Below are 18695 nucleotides of genomic sequence, written 5' to 3'. Positions count from 1 at the left end.
GACCCGATACTATCGGATAAGTCGACCCGATACTATCGGATAAGTCGACCCGATACTATCGGATAAGTCGACCCGATACTATCGGATAAGTCGTCCCGATACTATCGGATAAGTCGTCCCGATACTATCGGATAAGTCGACCCGATACTATCGGATAAGTCGACCCGATACTATCGGATAAGTAGACCCGATACTATCGGATAAGTCGTCCCGATACTATCGGATAAGTCGTCCCGATACTATCGGATAAGTCGACCCGATACTATCGGATAAGTCGACCCGATACTATCGGATAAGTCGACCCGATACTATCGGATAAGTAGACCCGATACTATCGGATAAGTAGACCCGATACTATCGGATAAGTAGACCCGATACTATCGGATAAGTAGACCCGATACTATCGGATAAGTAGACCCGATACTATCGGATAAGTAGACCCGATACTATCGGATAAGTAGACCCGATTCTATCGGATAAGTAGACCTATTACTATCGGATAAGTAGACCCGATACTATCGGATAAGTAGACCCGATACTATCGGATAAGTAGACCCGATACTATCGGATAAGTAGACCTATTACTATCGGATAAGTAGACCCGATAGTAATCGGTATGTGTCGTAAGTTAAGCATACTATCAATACTGTGGGGGGACTCTTGATGTAAAAATGGATTTCCAAGTCAACTGTTATTGCAAATATGATCGATTACAGTGTTCCTAAACAGTAACACAGACCGATTTAAACTATTGATTACGGTGTTCTGATTTAAACTATTGATTACGGTGTTCCTAAACAGTAACACAGACCGATTTAAACTATTGATTACAGTGTTCTGATTTAAACTATTGATTACGGTGTTCCTAAACAGTAACACAGACCGGTTTAAACTATTGATTACGGTGTTCCTAAACAGTAACACAGACCGATTTAAACTATTGATTACGGTGTTCTGATTTAAACTATTGATTACGGTGTTCTGATTTAAACTATTGATTACAGTGTTCCTAAACAGTAACACAGACCGATTTAAACTATTGATTACGGTGTTCTGATTTAAACTATTGATTACGGTGTTCTGATTTAAACTATTGATTACGGTGTTCTGATTTAAACTATTGATTACGGTGTTCTGATTTAAACTATTGATTACGGTGTTCCTAAACAGTAACACAGACCGATTTAAACTATTGATTACGGTGTTCCTAAACAGTAACACAGACCGGTTTAAACTATTGATTACGGTGTTCCTAAACAGTAACACAGACCGATTTAAACTATTGATTACGGTGTTCTGATTTAAACTATTGATTACGGTGTTCTGATTTAAACTATTGATTACGGTGTTCTGATTTAAACTATTGATTACGGTGTTCTGATTTAAACTATTGATTACGGTGTTCTGATTTAAACTATTGATTACGGTGTTCTGATTTAAACTATTGATTACGGTGTTCTGATTTAAACTATTGATTACGGTGTTCTGATTTAAACTATTGATTACGGTGTTCTGATTTAAACTATTGATTACAGTGTTCCTAAACAGTAACACAGACCGGTTTAAACTATTGATTACGGTGTTCCTAAACAGTAACACAGACCGATTTAAACTATTGATTACGGTGTTCTGATTTAAACTATTGATTACGGTGTTCTGATTTAAACTATTGATTACGGTGTTCTGATTTAAACTATTGATTACGGTGTTCTGATTTAAACTATTGATTACGGTGTTCTGATTTAAACTATTGATTACGGTGTTCCTAAACAGTAACACAGACCGGTTTAAACTATTGATTACGGTGTTCTGATTTAAACTATTGATTACGGTGTTCTGATTTAAACTATTGATTACAGTGTTCCTAAACAGTAACACAGACCGATTTAAACTATTGATTACGGTGTTCTGATTTAAACTATTGATTACGGTGTTCTGATTTAAACTATTGATTACAGTGTTCCTAAACAGTAACACAGACCGATTTAAACTATTGATTACGGTGTTCTGATTTAAACTATTGATTACGGTGTTCTGATTTAAACTATTGATTACGGTGTTCCTAAACAGTAACACAGACCGGTTTAAACTATTGATTACGGTGTTCTGATTTAAACTATTGATTACGGTGTTCCTAAACAGTAACACAGACCGGTTTAAACTATTGATTACGGTGTTCTGATTTAAACTATTGATTACGGTGTTCCTAAACAGTAACACAGACCGATTTAAACTATTGATTACGGTGTTCCTAAACAGTAACACAGACCGATTTAAACTATTGATTACGGTGTTCTGATTTAAACTATTGATTACGGTGTTCCTAAACAGTAACACAGACCGATTTAAACTATTGATTACGGTGTTCCTAAACAGTAACACAGACCGATTTAAACTATTGATTACGGTGTTCTGATTTAAACTATTGATTACGGTGTTCTGATTTAAACTATTGATTACGGTGTTCCTAAACAGTAACACAGACCGGTTTAAACTATTGATTACGGTGTTCTGATTTAAACTATTGATTACGGTGTTCTGATTTAAACTATTGATTACGGTGTTCCTAAACAGTAACACAGACCGATTTAAACTATTGATTACAGTGTTCTGATTTAAACTATTGATTACGGTGTTCTGATTTAAACTATTGATTACGGTGTTCCTAAACAGTAACACAGACCGATTTAAACTATTGATTACAGTGTTCTGATTTAAACTATTGATTACGGTGTTCCTAAACAGTAACACAGACCGGTTTAAACTATTGATTACGGTGTTCTGATTTAAACTATTGATTACGGTGTTCTGATTTAAACTATTGATTACGGTGTTCCTAAACAGTAACACAGACCGATATAAACTATTGATTACGGTGTTCCTAAACAGTAACACAGACCGATTTAAACTATTGATTACGGTGTTCTGATTTAAACTATTGATTACGGTGTTCCTAAACAGTAACACAGACCGATTTAAACTATTGATTACGGTGTTCCTAAACAGTAACACAGACCGATTTAAACTATTGATTACGGTGTTCCTAAACAGTAACACAGACCGATTTAAACTATTGATTACAGTGTTCTGATTTAAACTATTGATTACGGTGTTCTGATTTAAACTATTGATTACGGTGTTCCTAAACAGTAACACAGACCGATTTAAACTATTGATTACAGTGTTCTGATTTAAACTATTGATTACGGTGTTCCTAAACAGTAACACAGACCGGTTTAAACTATTGATTACGGTGTTCTGATTTAAACTATTGATTACGGTGTTCTGATTTAAACTATTGATTACGGTGTTCCTAAACAGTAACACAGACCGATTTAAACTATTGATTACGGTGTTCCTAAACAGTAACACAGACCGATTTAAACTATTGATTACGGTGTTCTGATTTAAACTATTGATTACGGTGTTCCTAAACAGTAACACAGACCGATTTAAACTATTGATTACGGTGTTCCTAAACAGTAACACAGACCGATTTAAACTATTGATTACAGTGTTCTGATTTAAACTATTGATTACAGTGTTCTGATTTAAACTATTGATTACGGTGTTCTGATTTAAACTATTGATTACGGTGTTCCTAAACAGTAACACAGACCGATTTAAACTATTGATTACAGTGTTCTGATTTAAACTATTGATTACAGTGTTCTGATTTAAACTATTGATTACGGTGTTCCTAAACAGTAACACAGACCGATTTAAACTATTGATTACAGTGTTCCTAAACAGTAACACAGACCGGTTTAAACTATTGATTACAGTGTTCTGATTTAAACTATTGATTACGGTGTTCCTAAACAGTAACACAGACCGATTTAAACTATTGATTACAGTGTTCTGATTTAAACTATTGATTACGGTGTTCCTAAACAGTAACACAGACCGATTTAAACTATTGATTACAGTGTTCTGATTTAAACTATTGATTACGGTGTTCCTAAACAGTAACACAGACCGATTTAAACTATTGATTACAGTGTTCTGATTTAAACTATTGATTACGGTGTTCCTAAACAGTAACACAGACCGATTTAAACTATTGATTACGGTGTTCCTAAACAGTAACACAGACCGATTTAAACTATTGATTACAGTGTTCTGATTTAAACAGATTTAAAAACTATTGTATTATTTGTGTGTATCATCCTGAACATCTAGGTACACAACAGTCAAACAAGAAAACGAATAAGCATGCACTCATTAGTAACCCATCGGCCAATGGCGTCGCTGGGTTGTAACGATGGAACCGGTCTTTCCAGATGTGTATCAGGCATTCTCACCCCTTGTATGAAGCTGGTCTTGTTGAGCACGTTGTAGTCCCAGAGGACCAAATCTCCTCCCTTGGAGCCGACCGCCAGCGTGGTGGGGTGCGAGGGGTGCCACTCCAGACAGGTGACCCGCCGGTCAAACGGACTGGCTGTACGGTGGAGCTTATAGGAGGACAGGGAACGTACAAACGGCTCCTGGAGACACTGGGGAAGGGAAATAAGATATCGTGTACTGATGATGATTGGGGCCGGCAGGGTAGCCTAGTGGTTAGAGTGTAGAGGTGGCAGGTAGTCTAGTAGTTAGAGTGTAGAGGTGGCAGGGTAGCCTAGTGGTTAGACTGTAGAGGTGGCAGGTAGCCTAGTGGGTAGAGTGTAGAGGCGGCAGGGTAGCCTAGTGGTTAGAGTGTAGAGGTGGCAGGTAGCCTAGTGGTTAGAGTGTAGAGGTGGCAGGTAGCCTAGTGGTTAGAGTGTAGAGGCGGCAGGGTAGCCTAGTGGTTAGAGTGTAGAGGTGGCAGGTAGCCTAGTGGTTAGAGTGTAGAGGAGGCAGGTAGCCTAGTGGGTAGAGTGTAGTGTAGAGGTGGCAGGTAGTCTAGTGGCTAGAGTGTAGTGTAGAGGTGGCAGGTAGTCTAGTGGTTAGAGTGTAGAGGTGGCAGGTAGTCTAGTGGTTAGAGTGTAGAGGTGGCAGGGTAGCCTAGTGGTTAGACTGTAGAGGTGGCAGGTAGCCTAGTGGTTAGAGTGTAGAGGTGGCAGGGTAGCCTAGTGGTTAGAGTGTAGAGGTGGCAGGTAGCCTAGTGGTTAGACTGTAGAGGTGGCAGGTAGTCTAGTGGTTAGAGTGTAGAGGAGGCAGGTAGCCTAGTGGTTAGAGTGTAGAGGTGGCAGGTAGCCTAGTGGTTAGAGTGTAGAGGTGGCAGGTAGCCTAGTGGTTAGAGTGTAGAGGTGGCAGGTAGCCTAGTGGTTAAAGTGTAGAGGTGGCAGGGTAGCCTAGTGGTTAGAGTGTAGAGGTGGCAAGGTAGCCTAGTGGTTAGAGTGTAGAGGTGGCAGGGTAGCCTAGTGGTTAGAGTGTAGAGGTGGCAGGTAGCCTAGTGGTTAGAGTGTAGAGGTGGCAGGTAGACTAGTGGTTAGAGTATAGAGGTGGCAGGTAGCCTAGTGGTTAGAGTGTAGAGGTGGCAGGTAGACTAGTGGTTAGAGTATAGAGGTGGCAGGTAGCCTAGTGGTTAGAGTGTAGAAGTGGCAGGTAGACTAGTGGTTAGAGTATAGAGGTGGCAGGTAGCCTAGTGGTTAGAGTGTAGAGGTGGCAGGTAGTCTAGTGGTTAGAGTGTAGAGGTGGCAGGTAGCCTAGTGGTTAGAGTGTAGAGGTGGCAGGTAGTCTAGTGGTTAGAGTGTAGAGGTGGCAGGTAGCCTAGTGGTTAGAGTATAGAGGTGGCAGGTAGCCTAGTGGTTAGAGTATAGAGGTGGCAGGTAGCCTAGTGGTTAGAGTGTAGAGGAGGCAGGTAGCCTAGTGGTTAGAGTGTAGAGGTGGCAGGTAGTCTAGTGGTTAGAGTGTAGAGGTGGCAGGTAGCCTAGTGGTTAGAGTGTAGAGGTGGCAGGTAGTCTAGTGGTTAGAGTGTAGAGGTGGCAGGTAGCCTAGTGGTTAGAGTGTAGAGGTGGCAGGTAGTCTAGTGGTTAGAGTATAGAGGTGGCAGGTAGCCTAGTAGTTAGAGTGTAGAGGTGGCAGGGTAGCCTAGTAGTTAGAGTGTAGAGGTGGCAGGGTAGCCTAGTAGTTAGAGTGTAGAGGTGGCAGGTAGTCTAGTGGTTAGAGTGTAGAGGTGGCAGGGTAGCCTAGTGGTTAGAGTGTAGAGGTGGCAGGTAGTCTAGTGGTTAGAGTGTAGAGGTGGCAGGGTAGCCTAGTAGTTAGAGTGTAGAGGTGGCAGGGTAGCCTAGTAGTTAGAGTGTAGAGGTGGCAGGGTAGCCTAGTAGTTAGAGTGTAGAGGTGGCAGGGTAGCCTAGTAGTTAGAGTGTAGAGGTGGCAGGGTAGCCTAGTAGTTAGAGTGTAGAGGTGGCAGGTAGTCTAGTGGTTAGAGTGTAGAGGTGGCAGGTAGAGACATCTCTTTAAATATATACTATTTTACAGTTTGTTGAATATTTTACCTTATATATGTATATGTATGTTATATATATGTGTATATATATGTATATATATGTCATCAATCAGTAGGTACTGTTCCCTACTCACCCTACAGACACTACTGTTCCCTAGTCACCCTACAGACACTACTGTTCCCTAGTCACCCTACAGACACTACTGTTCCCTACTCACCCTACAGACACTACTGTTCCCTAGTCACCCTACAGACACTACTGTTCCCTAGTCACCCTACAGACACTACTGTTCCCTACTCACCCTACAGACACTACTGTTCCCTAGTCACCCTACAGACACTACTGTTCCCTAGTCACCCTACAGACACTACTGTTCCCTAGTCACCCTACAGACACTACTGTTCCCTAGTCACCCTACAGACACTACTGTTCCCTAGTCACCCTACAGACACTACTGTTCCCTACTCACCCTACAGACACTACTGTTCCCTAGTCACCCTACAGACACTACTGTTCCCTAGTCACCCTACAGACACTACTGTTCCCTAGTCACCCTACAGACACTACTGTTCCCTAGTCACCCTACAGACACTACTGTTCCCTAGTCACCCTACAGACACTACTGTTCCCTAGTCACCCTACAGACACTACTGTTCCCTAGTCACCCTACAGACACTACTGCTCCCTAGTCACCCTACAGACACTACTGTTCCCTAGTCACCCTACAGACACTACTGTTCCCTAGTCACCCTACAGACACTACTGTTCCCTAGTCACCCTACAGACACTACTGTTCCCTAGTCACCCTACAGACACTACTGCTCCCTAGTCACCCTACAGACACTACTGTTCCCTAGTCACCCTACAGACACTACTGTTCCCTAGTCACCCTACAGACACTACTGTTCCCTAGTCACCCTACAGACACTACTGTTCCCTAGTCACCCTACAGACACTACTGCTCCCTAGTCACCCTACAGACACTACTGTTCCCTAGTCACCCTACAGACACTACTGTTCCCTAGTCACCCTACAGACACTACTGTTCCCTAGTCACCCTACAGACACTACTGTTCCCTAGTCACCCTACAGACACTACTGTTCCCTAGTCACCCTACAGACACTACTGTTCCCTAGTCACCCTACAGACACTACTGTTCCCTAGTCACCCTACAGACACTACTGTTCCCTAGTCACCCTACAGACACTACTGTTCCCTAGTCACCCTACAGACACTACTGTTCCCTAGTCACCCTACAGACACTACTGCTCCCTAGTCACCCTACAGACACTACTGTTCCCTAGTCACCCTACAGACACTACTGTTCCCTAGTCACCCTACAGACACTACTGTTCCCTAGTCACCCTACAGACACTACTGTTCCCTAGTCACCCTACAGACACTACTGTTCCCTACTCACCCTACAGACACTACTGTTCCCTAGTCACCCTACAGACACTACTGTTCCCTAGTCACCCTACAGACACTACTGTTCCCTAGTCACCCTACAGACACTACTGTTCCCTAGTCACCCTACAGACACTACTGTTCCCTAGTCACCCTACAGACACTACTGTTCCCTACTCACCCTACAGACACTACTGTTCCCTAGTCACCCTACAGACACTACTGTTCCCTAGTCACCCTACAGACACTACTGTTCCCTAGTCACCCTACAGACACTACTGTTCCCTAGTCACCCTACTAGCTGTCAGACACTACTGTTCCCTAGTCACCCTACAGACACTACTGTTCCCTAGTCACCCTACAGACACTACTGTTCCCTAGTCACCCTACAGACACTACTGTTCCCTAGTCACCCTACAGACACTACTGTTCCCTAGTCACCCTACAGACACTACTGCTCCCTAGTCACCCTACAGACACTACTGTTCCCTAGTCACCCTACAGACACTACTGTTCCCTAGTCACCCTACAGACACTACTGTTCCCTAGTCACCCTACAGACACTACTGTTCCCTAGTCACCCTACAGACACTACTGTTCCCTAGTCACCCTACAGACACTACTGTTCCCTACTCACCCTACAGACACTACTGTTCCCTAGTCACCCTACAGACACTACTGTTCCCTAGTCACCCTACAGACACTACTGTTCCCTAGTCACCCTACAGACACTACTGTTCCCTAGTCACCCTACAGACACTACTGTTCCCTAGTCACCCTACAGACACTACTGTTCCCTAGTCACCCTACAGACACTACTGTTCCCTAGTCACCCTACAGACACTACTGCTCCCTAGTCACCCTACAGACACTACTGTTCCCTAGTCACCCTACAGACACTACTGTTCCCTAGTCACCCTACAGACACTACTGTTCCCTAGTCACCCTACAGACACTACTGTTCCCTAGTCACCCTACAGACACTACTGTTCCCTAGTCACCCTACAGACACTACTGTTCCCTACTCACCCTACAGACACTACTGTTCCCTAGTCACCCTACAGACACTACTGTTCCCTAGTCACCCTACAGACACTACTGTTCCCTAGTCACCCTACAGACACTACTGTTCCCTAGTCACCCTACAGACACTACTGTTCCCTAGTCACCCTACAGACACTACTGTTCCCTAGTCACCCTACAGACACTACTGTTCCCTACTCACCCTACAGACACTACTGTTCCCTAGTCACCCTACAGACACTACTGTTCCCTAGTCACCCTACAGACACTACTGTTCCCTAGTCACCCTACAGACACTACTGTTCCCTAGTCACCCTACAGACACTACTGTTCCCTAGTCACCCTACAGACACTACTGTTCCCTACTCACCCTACAGACACTACTGTTCCCTAGTCACCCTACAGACACTACTGTTCCCTAGTCACCCTACAGACACTACTGCTCCCTAGTCACCCTACAGACACTACTGTTCCCTAGTCACCCTACAGACACTACTGTTCCCTAGTCACCCTACAGACACTACTGTTCCCTAGTCACCCTACAGACACTACTGTTCCCTAGTCACCCTACAGACACTACTGTTCCCTACTCACCCTAAAGACACTACTGTTCCCTAGTCACCCTACAGACACTACTGTTCCCTAGTCACCCTACAGACACTACTGTTCCCTAGTCACCCTACAGACACTACTGCTCCCTAGTCACCCTACAGACACTACTGTTCCCTAGTCACCCTACAGACACTACTGTTCCCTAGTCACCCTACAGACACTACTGTTCCCTAGTCACCCTACAGACACTACTGTTCCCTACTCACCCTACAGACACTACTGTTCCCTAGTCACCCTACAGACACTACTGTTCCCTAGTCACCCTACAGACACTACTGTTCCCTACTCACCCTACAGACACTACTGTTCCCTACTCACCCTACAGACACTACTGTTCCCTACTCACCCTACAGACACTACTGTTCCCTAGTCACCCTACAGACACTACTGTTCCCTAGTCACCCTACAGACACTACTGTTCCCTAGTCACCCTACAGACACTACTGTTCCCTAGTCACCCTACAGACACTACTGTTCCCTACTCACCCTACAGACACTACTGTTCCCTAGTCACCCTACAGACACTACTGTTCCCTAGTCACCCTACAGACACTACTGTTCCCTAGTCACCCTACAGACACTACTGTTCCCTACTCACCCTACAGACACTACTGTTCCCTACTCACCCTACAGACACTACTGTTCCCTAGTCACCCTACAGACACTACTGCTCCCTAGTCACCCTACAGACACTACTGTTCCCTAGTCACCCTACAGACACTACTGTTCCCTAGTCACCCTACAGACACTACTGTTCCCTAGTCACCCTACAGACACTACTGTTCCCTAGTCACCCTACAGACACTACTGTTCCCTAGTCACCCTACAGACACTACTGTTCCCTAGTCACCCTACAGACACTACTGTTCCCTAGTCACCCTACAGACACTACTGTTCCCTAGTCACCCTACAGACACTACTGTTCCCTACTCACCCTACAGACACTACTGTTCCCTAGTCACCCTACAGACACTACTGTTCCCTAGTCACCCTACAGACACTACTGTTCCCTAGTCACCCTACAGACACTACTGTTCCCTAGTCACCCTACAGACACTACTGTTCCCTAGTCACCCTACAGACACTACTGTTCCCTAGTCACCCTACAGACACTACTGTTCCCTAGTCACCCTACAGACACTACTGTTCCCTAGTCACCCTACAGACACTACTGCTCCCTAGTCACCCTACAGACACTACTGTTCCCTAGTCACCCTACAGACACTACTGTTCCCTAGTCACCCTACAGACACTACTGTTCCCTAGTCACCCTACAGACACTACTGTTCCCTAGTCACCCTACAGACACTACTGTTCCCTAGTCACCCTACAGACACTACTGTTCCCTAGTCACCCTACAGACACTACTGTTCCCTAGTCACCCTACAGACACTACTGTTCCCTAGTCACCCTACAGACACTACTGTTCCCTAGTCACCCTACAGACACTACTGTTCCCTAGTCACCCTACAGACACTACTGCTCCCTAGTCACCCTACAGACACTACTGTTCCCTAGTCACCCTACAGACACTACTGTTCCCTAGTCACCCTACAGACACTACTGTTCCCTAGTCACCCTACAGACACTACTGTTCCCTAGTCACCCTACAGACACTACTGTTCCCTACTCACCCTACAGACACTACTGTTCCCTAGTCACCCTACAGACACTACTGTTCCCTAGTCACCCTACAGACACTACTGTTCCCTAGTCACCCTACAGACACTACTGTTCCCTAGTCACCCTACAGACACTACTGTTCCCTACTCACCCTACAGACACTACTGTTCCCTACTCACCCTACAGACACTACTGTTCCCTAGTCACCCTACAGACACTACTGCTCCCTAGTCACCCTACAGACACTACTGTTCCCTAGTCACCCTACAGACACTACTGTTCCCTAGTCACCCTACAGACACTACTGTTCCCTAGTCACCCTACAGACACTACTGTTCCCTACTCACCCTACAGACACTACTGTTCCCTAGTCACCCTACAGACACTACTGTTCCCTACTCACCCTACAGACACTACTGTTCCCTACTCACCCTACAGACACTACTGTTCCCTACTCACCCTACAGACACTACTGTTCCCTAGTCACCCTACAGACACTACTGTTCCCTAGTCACCCTACAGACACTACTGTTCCCTAGTCACCCTACAGACACTACTGTTCCCTAGTCACCCTACAGACACTACTGTTCCCTAGTCACCCTACAGACACTACTGTTCCCTAGTCACCCTACAGACACTACTGTTCCCTAGTCACCCTACAGACACTACTGTTCCCTAGTCACCCTACAGACACTACTGTTCCCTAGTCACCCTACAGACACTACTGCTCCCTAGTCACCCTACAGACACTACTGTTCCCTAGTCACCCTACAGACACTACTGTTCCCTAGTCACCCTACAGACACTACTGTTCCCTAGTCACCCTACAGACACTACTGTTCCCTAGTCACCCTACAGACACTACTGTTCCCTAGTCACCCTACAGACACTACTGTTCCCTAGTCACCCTACAGACACTACTGTTCCCTAGTCACCCTACAGACACTACTGTTCCCTAGTCACCCTACAGACACTACTGTTCCCTAGTCACCCTACAGACACTACTGTTCCCTAGTCACCCTACAGACACTACTGCTCCCTAGTCACCCTACAGACACTACTGTTCCCTAGTCACCCTACAGACACTACTGTTCCCTAGTCACCCTACAGACACTACTGTTCCCTAGTCACCCTACAGACACTACTGTTCCCTAGTCACCCTACAGACACTACTGTTCCCTACTCACCCTACAGACACTACTGTTCCCTAGTCACCCTACAGACACTACTGTTCCCTAGTCACCCTACAGACACTACTGTTCCCTAGTCACCCTACAGACACTACTGTTCCCTACTCACCCTACAGACACTACTGTTCCCTACTCACCCTACAGACACTACTGTTCCCTAGTCACCCTACAGACACTACTGCTCCCTAGTCACCCTACAGACACTACTGTTCCCTAGTCACCCTACAGACACTACTGTTCCCTAGTCACCCTACAGACACTACTGTTCCCTAGTCACCCTACAGACACTACTGTTCCCTACTCACCCTACAGACACTACTGTTCCCTAGTCACCCTACAGACACTACTGTTCCCTAGTCACCCTACAGACACTACTGTTCCCTAGTCACCCTACAGACACTACTGTTCCCTAGTCACCCTACAGACACTACTGTTCCCTACTCACCCTACAGACACTACTGTTCCCTAGTCACCCTACAGACACTACTGTTCCCTAGTCACCCTACAGACACTACTGTTCCCTAGTCACCCTACAGACACTACTGTTCCCTAGTCACCCTACAGACACTACTGTTCCCTAGTCACCCTACTAGCTGTCAGACACTACTGTTCCCTAGTCACCCTACAGACACTACTGTTCCCTAGTCACCCTACAGACACTACTGTTCCCTAGTCACCCTACAGACACTACTGTTCCCTAGTCACCCTACAGACACTACTGCTCCCTAGTCACCCTACAGACACTACTGTTCCCTACTCACCCTACAGACACTACTGTTCCCTAGTCACCCTACAGACACTACTGTTCCCTAGTCACCCTACAGACACTACTGTTCCCTACTCACCCTACAGACACTACTGTTCCCTAGTCACCCTACAGACACTACTGTTCCCTAGTCACCCTACAGACACTACTGTTCCCTAGTCACCCTACAGACACTACTGTTCCCTACTCACCCTACAGACACTACTGTTCCCTACTCACCCTACAGACACTACTGTTCCCTAGTCACCCTACAGACACTACTGCTCCCTAGTCACCCTACAGACACTACTGTTCCCTAGTCACCCTACAGACACTACTGTTCCCTAGTCACCCTACAGACACTACTGTTCCCTAGTCACCCTACAGACACTACTGTTCCCTAGTCACCCTACAGACACTACTGTTCCCTACTCACCCTACAGACACTACTGTTCCCTAGTCACCCTACAGACACTACTGTTCCCTAGTCACCCTACAGACACTACTGTTCCCTAGTCACCCTACAGACACTACTGTTCCCTACTCACCCTACAGACACTACTGTTCCCTACTCACCCTACAGACACTACTGTTCCCTAGTCACCCTACAGACACTACTGCTCCCTAGTCACCCTACAGACACTACTGTTCCCTAGTCACCCTACAGACACTACTGTTCCCTAGTCACCCTACAGACACTACTGTTCCCTAGTCACCCTACAGACACTACTGTTCCCTACTCACCCTACAGACACTACTGTTCCCTAGTCACCCTACAGACACTACTGTTCCCTAGTCACCCTACAGACACTACTGTTCCCTAGTCACCCTACAGACACTACTGTTCCCTAGTCACCCTACAGACACTACTGTTCCCTACTCACCCTACAGACACTACTGTTCCCTAGTCACCCTACAGACACTACTGTTCCCTAGTCACCCTACAGACACTACTGTTCCCTAGTCACCCTACAGACACTACTGTTCCCTAGTCACCCTACAGACACTACTGTTCCCTAGTCACCCTACAGACACTACTGTTCCCTAGTCACCCTACAGACACTACTGTTCCCTAGTCACCCTACAGACACTACTGCTCCCTAGTCACCCTACAGACACTACTGTTCCCTAGTCACCCTACAGACACTACTGTTCCCTAGTCACCCTACAGACACTACTGTTCCCTAGTCACCCTACAGACACTACTGTTCCCTAGTCACCCTACAGACACTACTGTTCCCTAGTCACCCTACAGACACTACTGTTCCCTAGTCACCCTACAGACACTACTGTTCCCTAGTCACCCTACAGACACTACTGTTCCCTAGTCACCCTACAGACACTACTGTTCCCTAGTCACCCTACAGACACTACTGTTCCCTAGTCACCCTACAGACACTACTGCTCCCTAGTCACCCTACAGACACTACTGTTCCCTAGTCACCCTACAGACACTACTGTTCCCTAGTCACCCTACAGACACTACTGTTCCCTAGTCACCCTACAGACACTACTGTTCCCTAGTCACCCTACAGACACTACTGTTCCCTACTCACCCTACAGACACTACTGTTCCCTAGTCACCCTACAGACACTACTGTTCCCTAGTCACCCTACAGACACTACTGTTCCCTAGTCACCCTACAGACACTACTGTTCCCTACTCACCCTACAGACACTACTGTTCCCTACTCACCCTACAGACACTACTGTTCCCTAGTCACCCTACAGACACTACTGCTCCCTAGTCACCCTACAGACACTACTGTTCCCTAGTCACCCTACAGACACTACTGTTCCCTAGTCACCCTACAGACACTACTGTTCCCTAGTCACCCTACAGACACTACTGTTCCCTACTCACCCTACAGACACTACTGTTCCCTAGTCACCCTACAGACACTACTGTTCCCTAGTCACCCTACAGACACTACTGTTCCCTAGTCACCCTACAGACACTACTGTTCCCTAGTCACCCTACAGACACTACTGTTCCCTACTCACCCTACAGACACTACTGTTCCCTAGTCACCCTACAGACACTACTGTTCCCTAGTCACCCTACAGACACTACTGATCCCTAGTCACCCTACAGACACTACTGTTCCCTAGTCACCCTACAGACACTACTGTTCCCTAGTCACCCTACTAGCTGTCAGACACTACTGTTCCCTAGTCACCCTACAGACACTACTGTTCCCTAGTCACCCTACAGACACTACTGTTCCCTAGTCACCCTACAGACACTACTGTTCCCTAGTCACCCTACAGACACTACTGCTCCCAAGTCACCCTACAGACACTACTGTTCCCTAGTCACCCTACAGACACTACTGTTCCCTAGTCACCCTACAGACACTACTGTTCCCTAGTCACCCTACAGACACTACTGTTCCCTACTCACCCTACAGACACTACTGTTCCCTAGTCACCCTACAGACACTACTGTTCCCTAGTCACCCTACAGACACTACTGTTCCCTAGTCACCCTACAGACACTACTGTTCCCTACTCACCCTACAGACACTACTGTTCCCTACTCACCCTACAGACACTACTGTTCCCTAGTCACCCTACAGACACTACTGCTCCCTAGTCACCCTACAGACACTACTGTTCCCTAGTCACCCTACAGACACTACTGTTCCCTAGTCACCCTACAGACACTACTGTTCCCTAGTCACCCTACAGACACTACTGTTCCCTAGTCACCCTACAGACACTACTGTTCCCTACTCACCCTACAGACACTACTGTTCCCTAGTCACCCTACAGACACTACTGTTCCCTAGTCACCCTACAGACACTACTGTTCCCTAGTCACCCTACAGACACTACTGTTCCCTACTCACCCTACAGACACTACTGTTCCCTACTCACCCTACAGACACTACTGTTCCCTAGTCACCCTACAGACACTACTGCTCCCTAGTCACCCTACAGACACTACTGTTCCCTAGTCACCCTACAGACACTACTGTTCCCTAGTCACCCTACAGACACTACTGTTCCCTAGTCACCCTACAGACACTACTGTTCCCTACTCACCCTACAGACACTACTGTTCCCTAGTCACCCTACAGACACTACTGTTCCCTAGTCACCCTACAGACACTACTGTTCCCTAGTCACCCTACAGACACTACTGTTCCCTAGTCACCCTACAGACACTACTGTTCCCTACTCACCCTACAGACACTACTGTTCCCTAGTCACCCTACAGACACTACTGTTCCCTAGTCACCCTACAGACACTACTGTTCCCTAGTCACCCTACAGACACTACTGTTCCCTAGTCACCCTACAGACACTACTGTTCCCTAGTCACCCTACTAGCTGTCAGACACTACTGTTCCCTAGTCACCCTACAGACACTACTGTTCCCTAGTCACCCTACAGACACTACTGTTCCCTAGTCACCCTACAGACACTACTGTTCCCTAGTCACCCTACAGACACTACTGCTCCCTAGTCACCCTACAGACACTACTGTTCCCTAGTCACCCTACAGACACTACTGTTCCCTAGTCACCCTACAGACACTACTGTTCCCTAGTCACCCTACAGACACTACTGTTCCCTACTCACCCTACAGACACTACTGTTCCCTAGTCACCCTACAGACACTACTGTTCCCTAGTCACCCTACAGACACTACTGTTCCCTAGTCACCCTACAGACACTACTGTTCCCTACTCACCCTACAGACACTACTGTTCCCTACTCACCCTACAGACACTACTGTTCCCTAGTCACCCTACAGACACTACTGCTCCCTAGTCACCCTACAGACACTACTGTTCCCTAGTCACCCTACAGACACTACTGTTCCCTAGTCATCCTACAGACACTACTGTTCCCTAGTCACCCTACAGACACTACTGTTCCCTAGTCACCCTACAGACACTACTGTTCCCTAGTCACCCTACAGACACTACTGTTCCCTAGTCACCCTACTAGCTGTCAGACACTACTGTTCCCTAGTCACCCTACAGACACTACTGTTCCCTAGTCACCCTACAGACACTACTGTTCCCTAGTCACCCTACAGACACTACTGTTCCCTAGTCACCCTACAGACACTACTGTTCCCTAGTCACCCTACAGACACTACTGTTCCCTAGTCACCCTACAGACACTACTGTTCCCTAGTCACCCTACAGACACTACTGTTCCCTAGTCACCCTACAGACACTACTGTTCCCTAGTCACCCTACAGACACTACTGTTCCCTAGTCACCCTACAGACACTACTGTTCCCTAGTCACCCTACTAGCTGTCAGACACTACTGTTCCCTAGTCACCCTACTAGCTGTCAGACACTACTGTTCCCTAGTCACCCTACAGACACTACTGTTCCCTAGTCACCCTACAGACACTACTGTTCTCTAGTCACCCTACAGACACTACTGTTCCCTAGTCACCCTACAGACACTACTGTTCCCTAGTCACCCTACTAGCTGTCAGACACTACTGTTCCCTAGTCACCCTACAGGCACTACTGTTCCCTAGTCACCCTACAGACACTACTGTTCCCTAGTCACCCTACTATCTGTCAGACACTACTGTTCCCTAGTCACCCTACTAGCTGTCAGACACTACTGTTCCCTAGTCACCCTACTAGCTGTCAGACACTACTGTTCCCTAGTCACCCTACTAGCTGTCAGACACTACTGTTCCCTAGTCACCCTACAGACACTACTGTTCCCTAGTCACCTTACCAGCTGTCAGACACTACTGCTCCCTAGTCACCCTACAGACACTACTGCTCCCTAGTCACCCTACAGACACTACTGTTCCCTAGTCACCCTACAGACACTACTGTTCCCTAGTCACCCTACAGACACTACTGTTCCCTAGTCACCCTACAGACACGACTGTTCCCTACTCACCCTACAGACACTACTGTTCCCTAGTCACCCTACAGACACTACTGTTCCCTAGTCACCCTACAGACACTACTGTTCCCTAGTCACCCTACAGACACTACTGTTCCCTAGTCACCCTACTAGCTGTCAGACACTACTGTTCCCTAGTCACTCTACTAGCTGTCAGACACTACTGTTCCCTAGTCACCCTACTAGCTGTCAGACACTACTGTTCCCTAGTCACCCTACAGACACTACTGTTCCCTAGTCACCCTACAGACACTACTGTTCCCTAGTCACCCTACAGACACTACTGTTCCCTAGTCACCCTACAGACACTACTGTTCCCTAGTCACCCTACAGACACTACTGTTCCCTAGTCACCCTACAGACACTACTGTTCCCTAGTCACCCTACAGACACTACTGTTCCCTAGTCACCCTACAGACACTACTGTTCCCTAGTCACCCTACTAGCTGTCAGACACTACTGTTCCCTAGTCACCCTACAGACACTACTGTTCCCTAGTCACCCTACAGACACTACTGTTCCATAGTCACCCTACAGACACTACTGTTCCCTAGTCACCCTACAGACACGACTGTTCCCTACTCACCCTACAGACACTACTGTTCCCTAGTCACCCTACAGACACTACTGTTCTCTAGTCACCCTACAGACATTACTGTTCCCTAGTCACCCTACAGACACTACTGTTCCCTAGTCACCCTACTAGCTGTCAGACACTACTGTTCCCTAGTCACCCTACAGGCACTACTGTTCCCTAGTCACCCTACAGACACTACTGTTCCCTAGTCACCCTACTATCTGTCAGACACTACTGTTCCCTAGTCA

The 18695-nt window shown here is 46.7% G+C and overlaps 1 protein-coding gene across 5 annotated transcripts in view; it reads right to left on the bottom strand.

Annotated features, from left to right (window-relative positions):
* Positions 1–18695, bottom strand: part of ddb2 (damage specific DNA binding protein 2) — a 47157-nt gene that overhangs the window by 21949 nt on the left and 6513 nt on the right. For all 5 annotated transcript variants that reach the window (XM_090230838.1, XM_090230839.1, XM_090230837.1 and 2 more), the window contains exon 4: positions 4305–4496. In XM_090230838.1, coding sequence (XP_090086964.1) covers positions 4305–4496 — 192 coding nt within the window. The remainder of the gene's footprint in view (positions 1–4304; positions 4497–18695) is intronic.

Source organism: Oncorhynchus mykiss, chromosome 4 (genome assembly GCF_057628025.1).
Source record: "Oncorhynchus mykiss isolate SJ-2025 chromosome 4, ASM5762802v1, whole genome shotgun sequence".
NCBI classification, from domain to species: Eukaryota; Metazoa; Chordata; class Actinopteri; order Salmoniformes; family Salmonidae; genus Oncorhynchus; species Oncorhynchus mykiss.
Note: the sequence above shows the minus strand (reverse complement) of the source record. Positions and strands in the feature narration are given on the sequence as shown.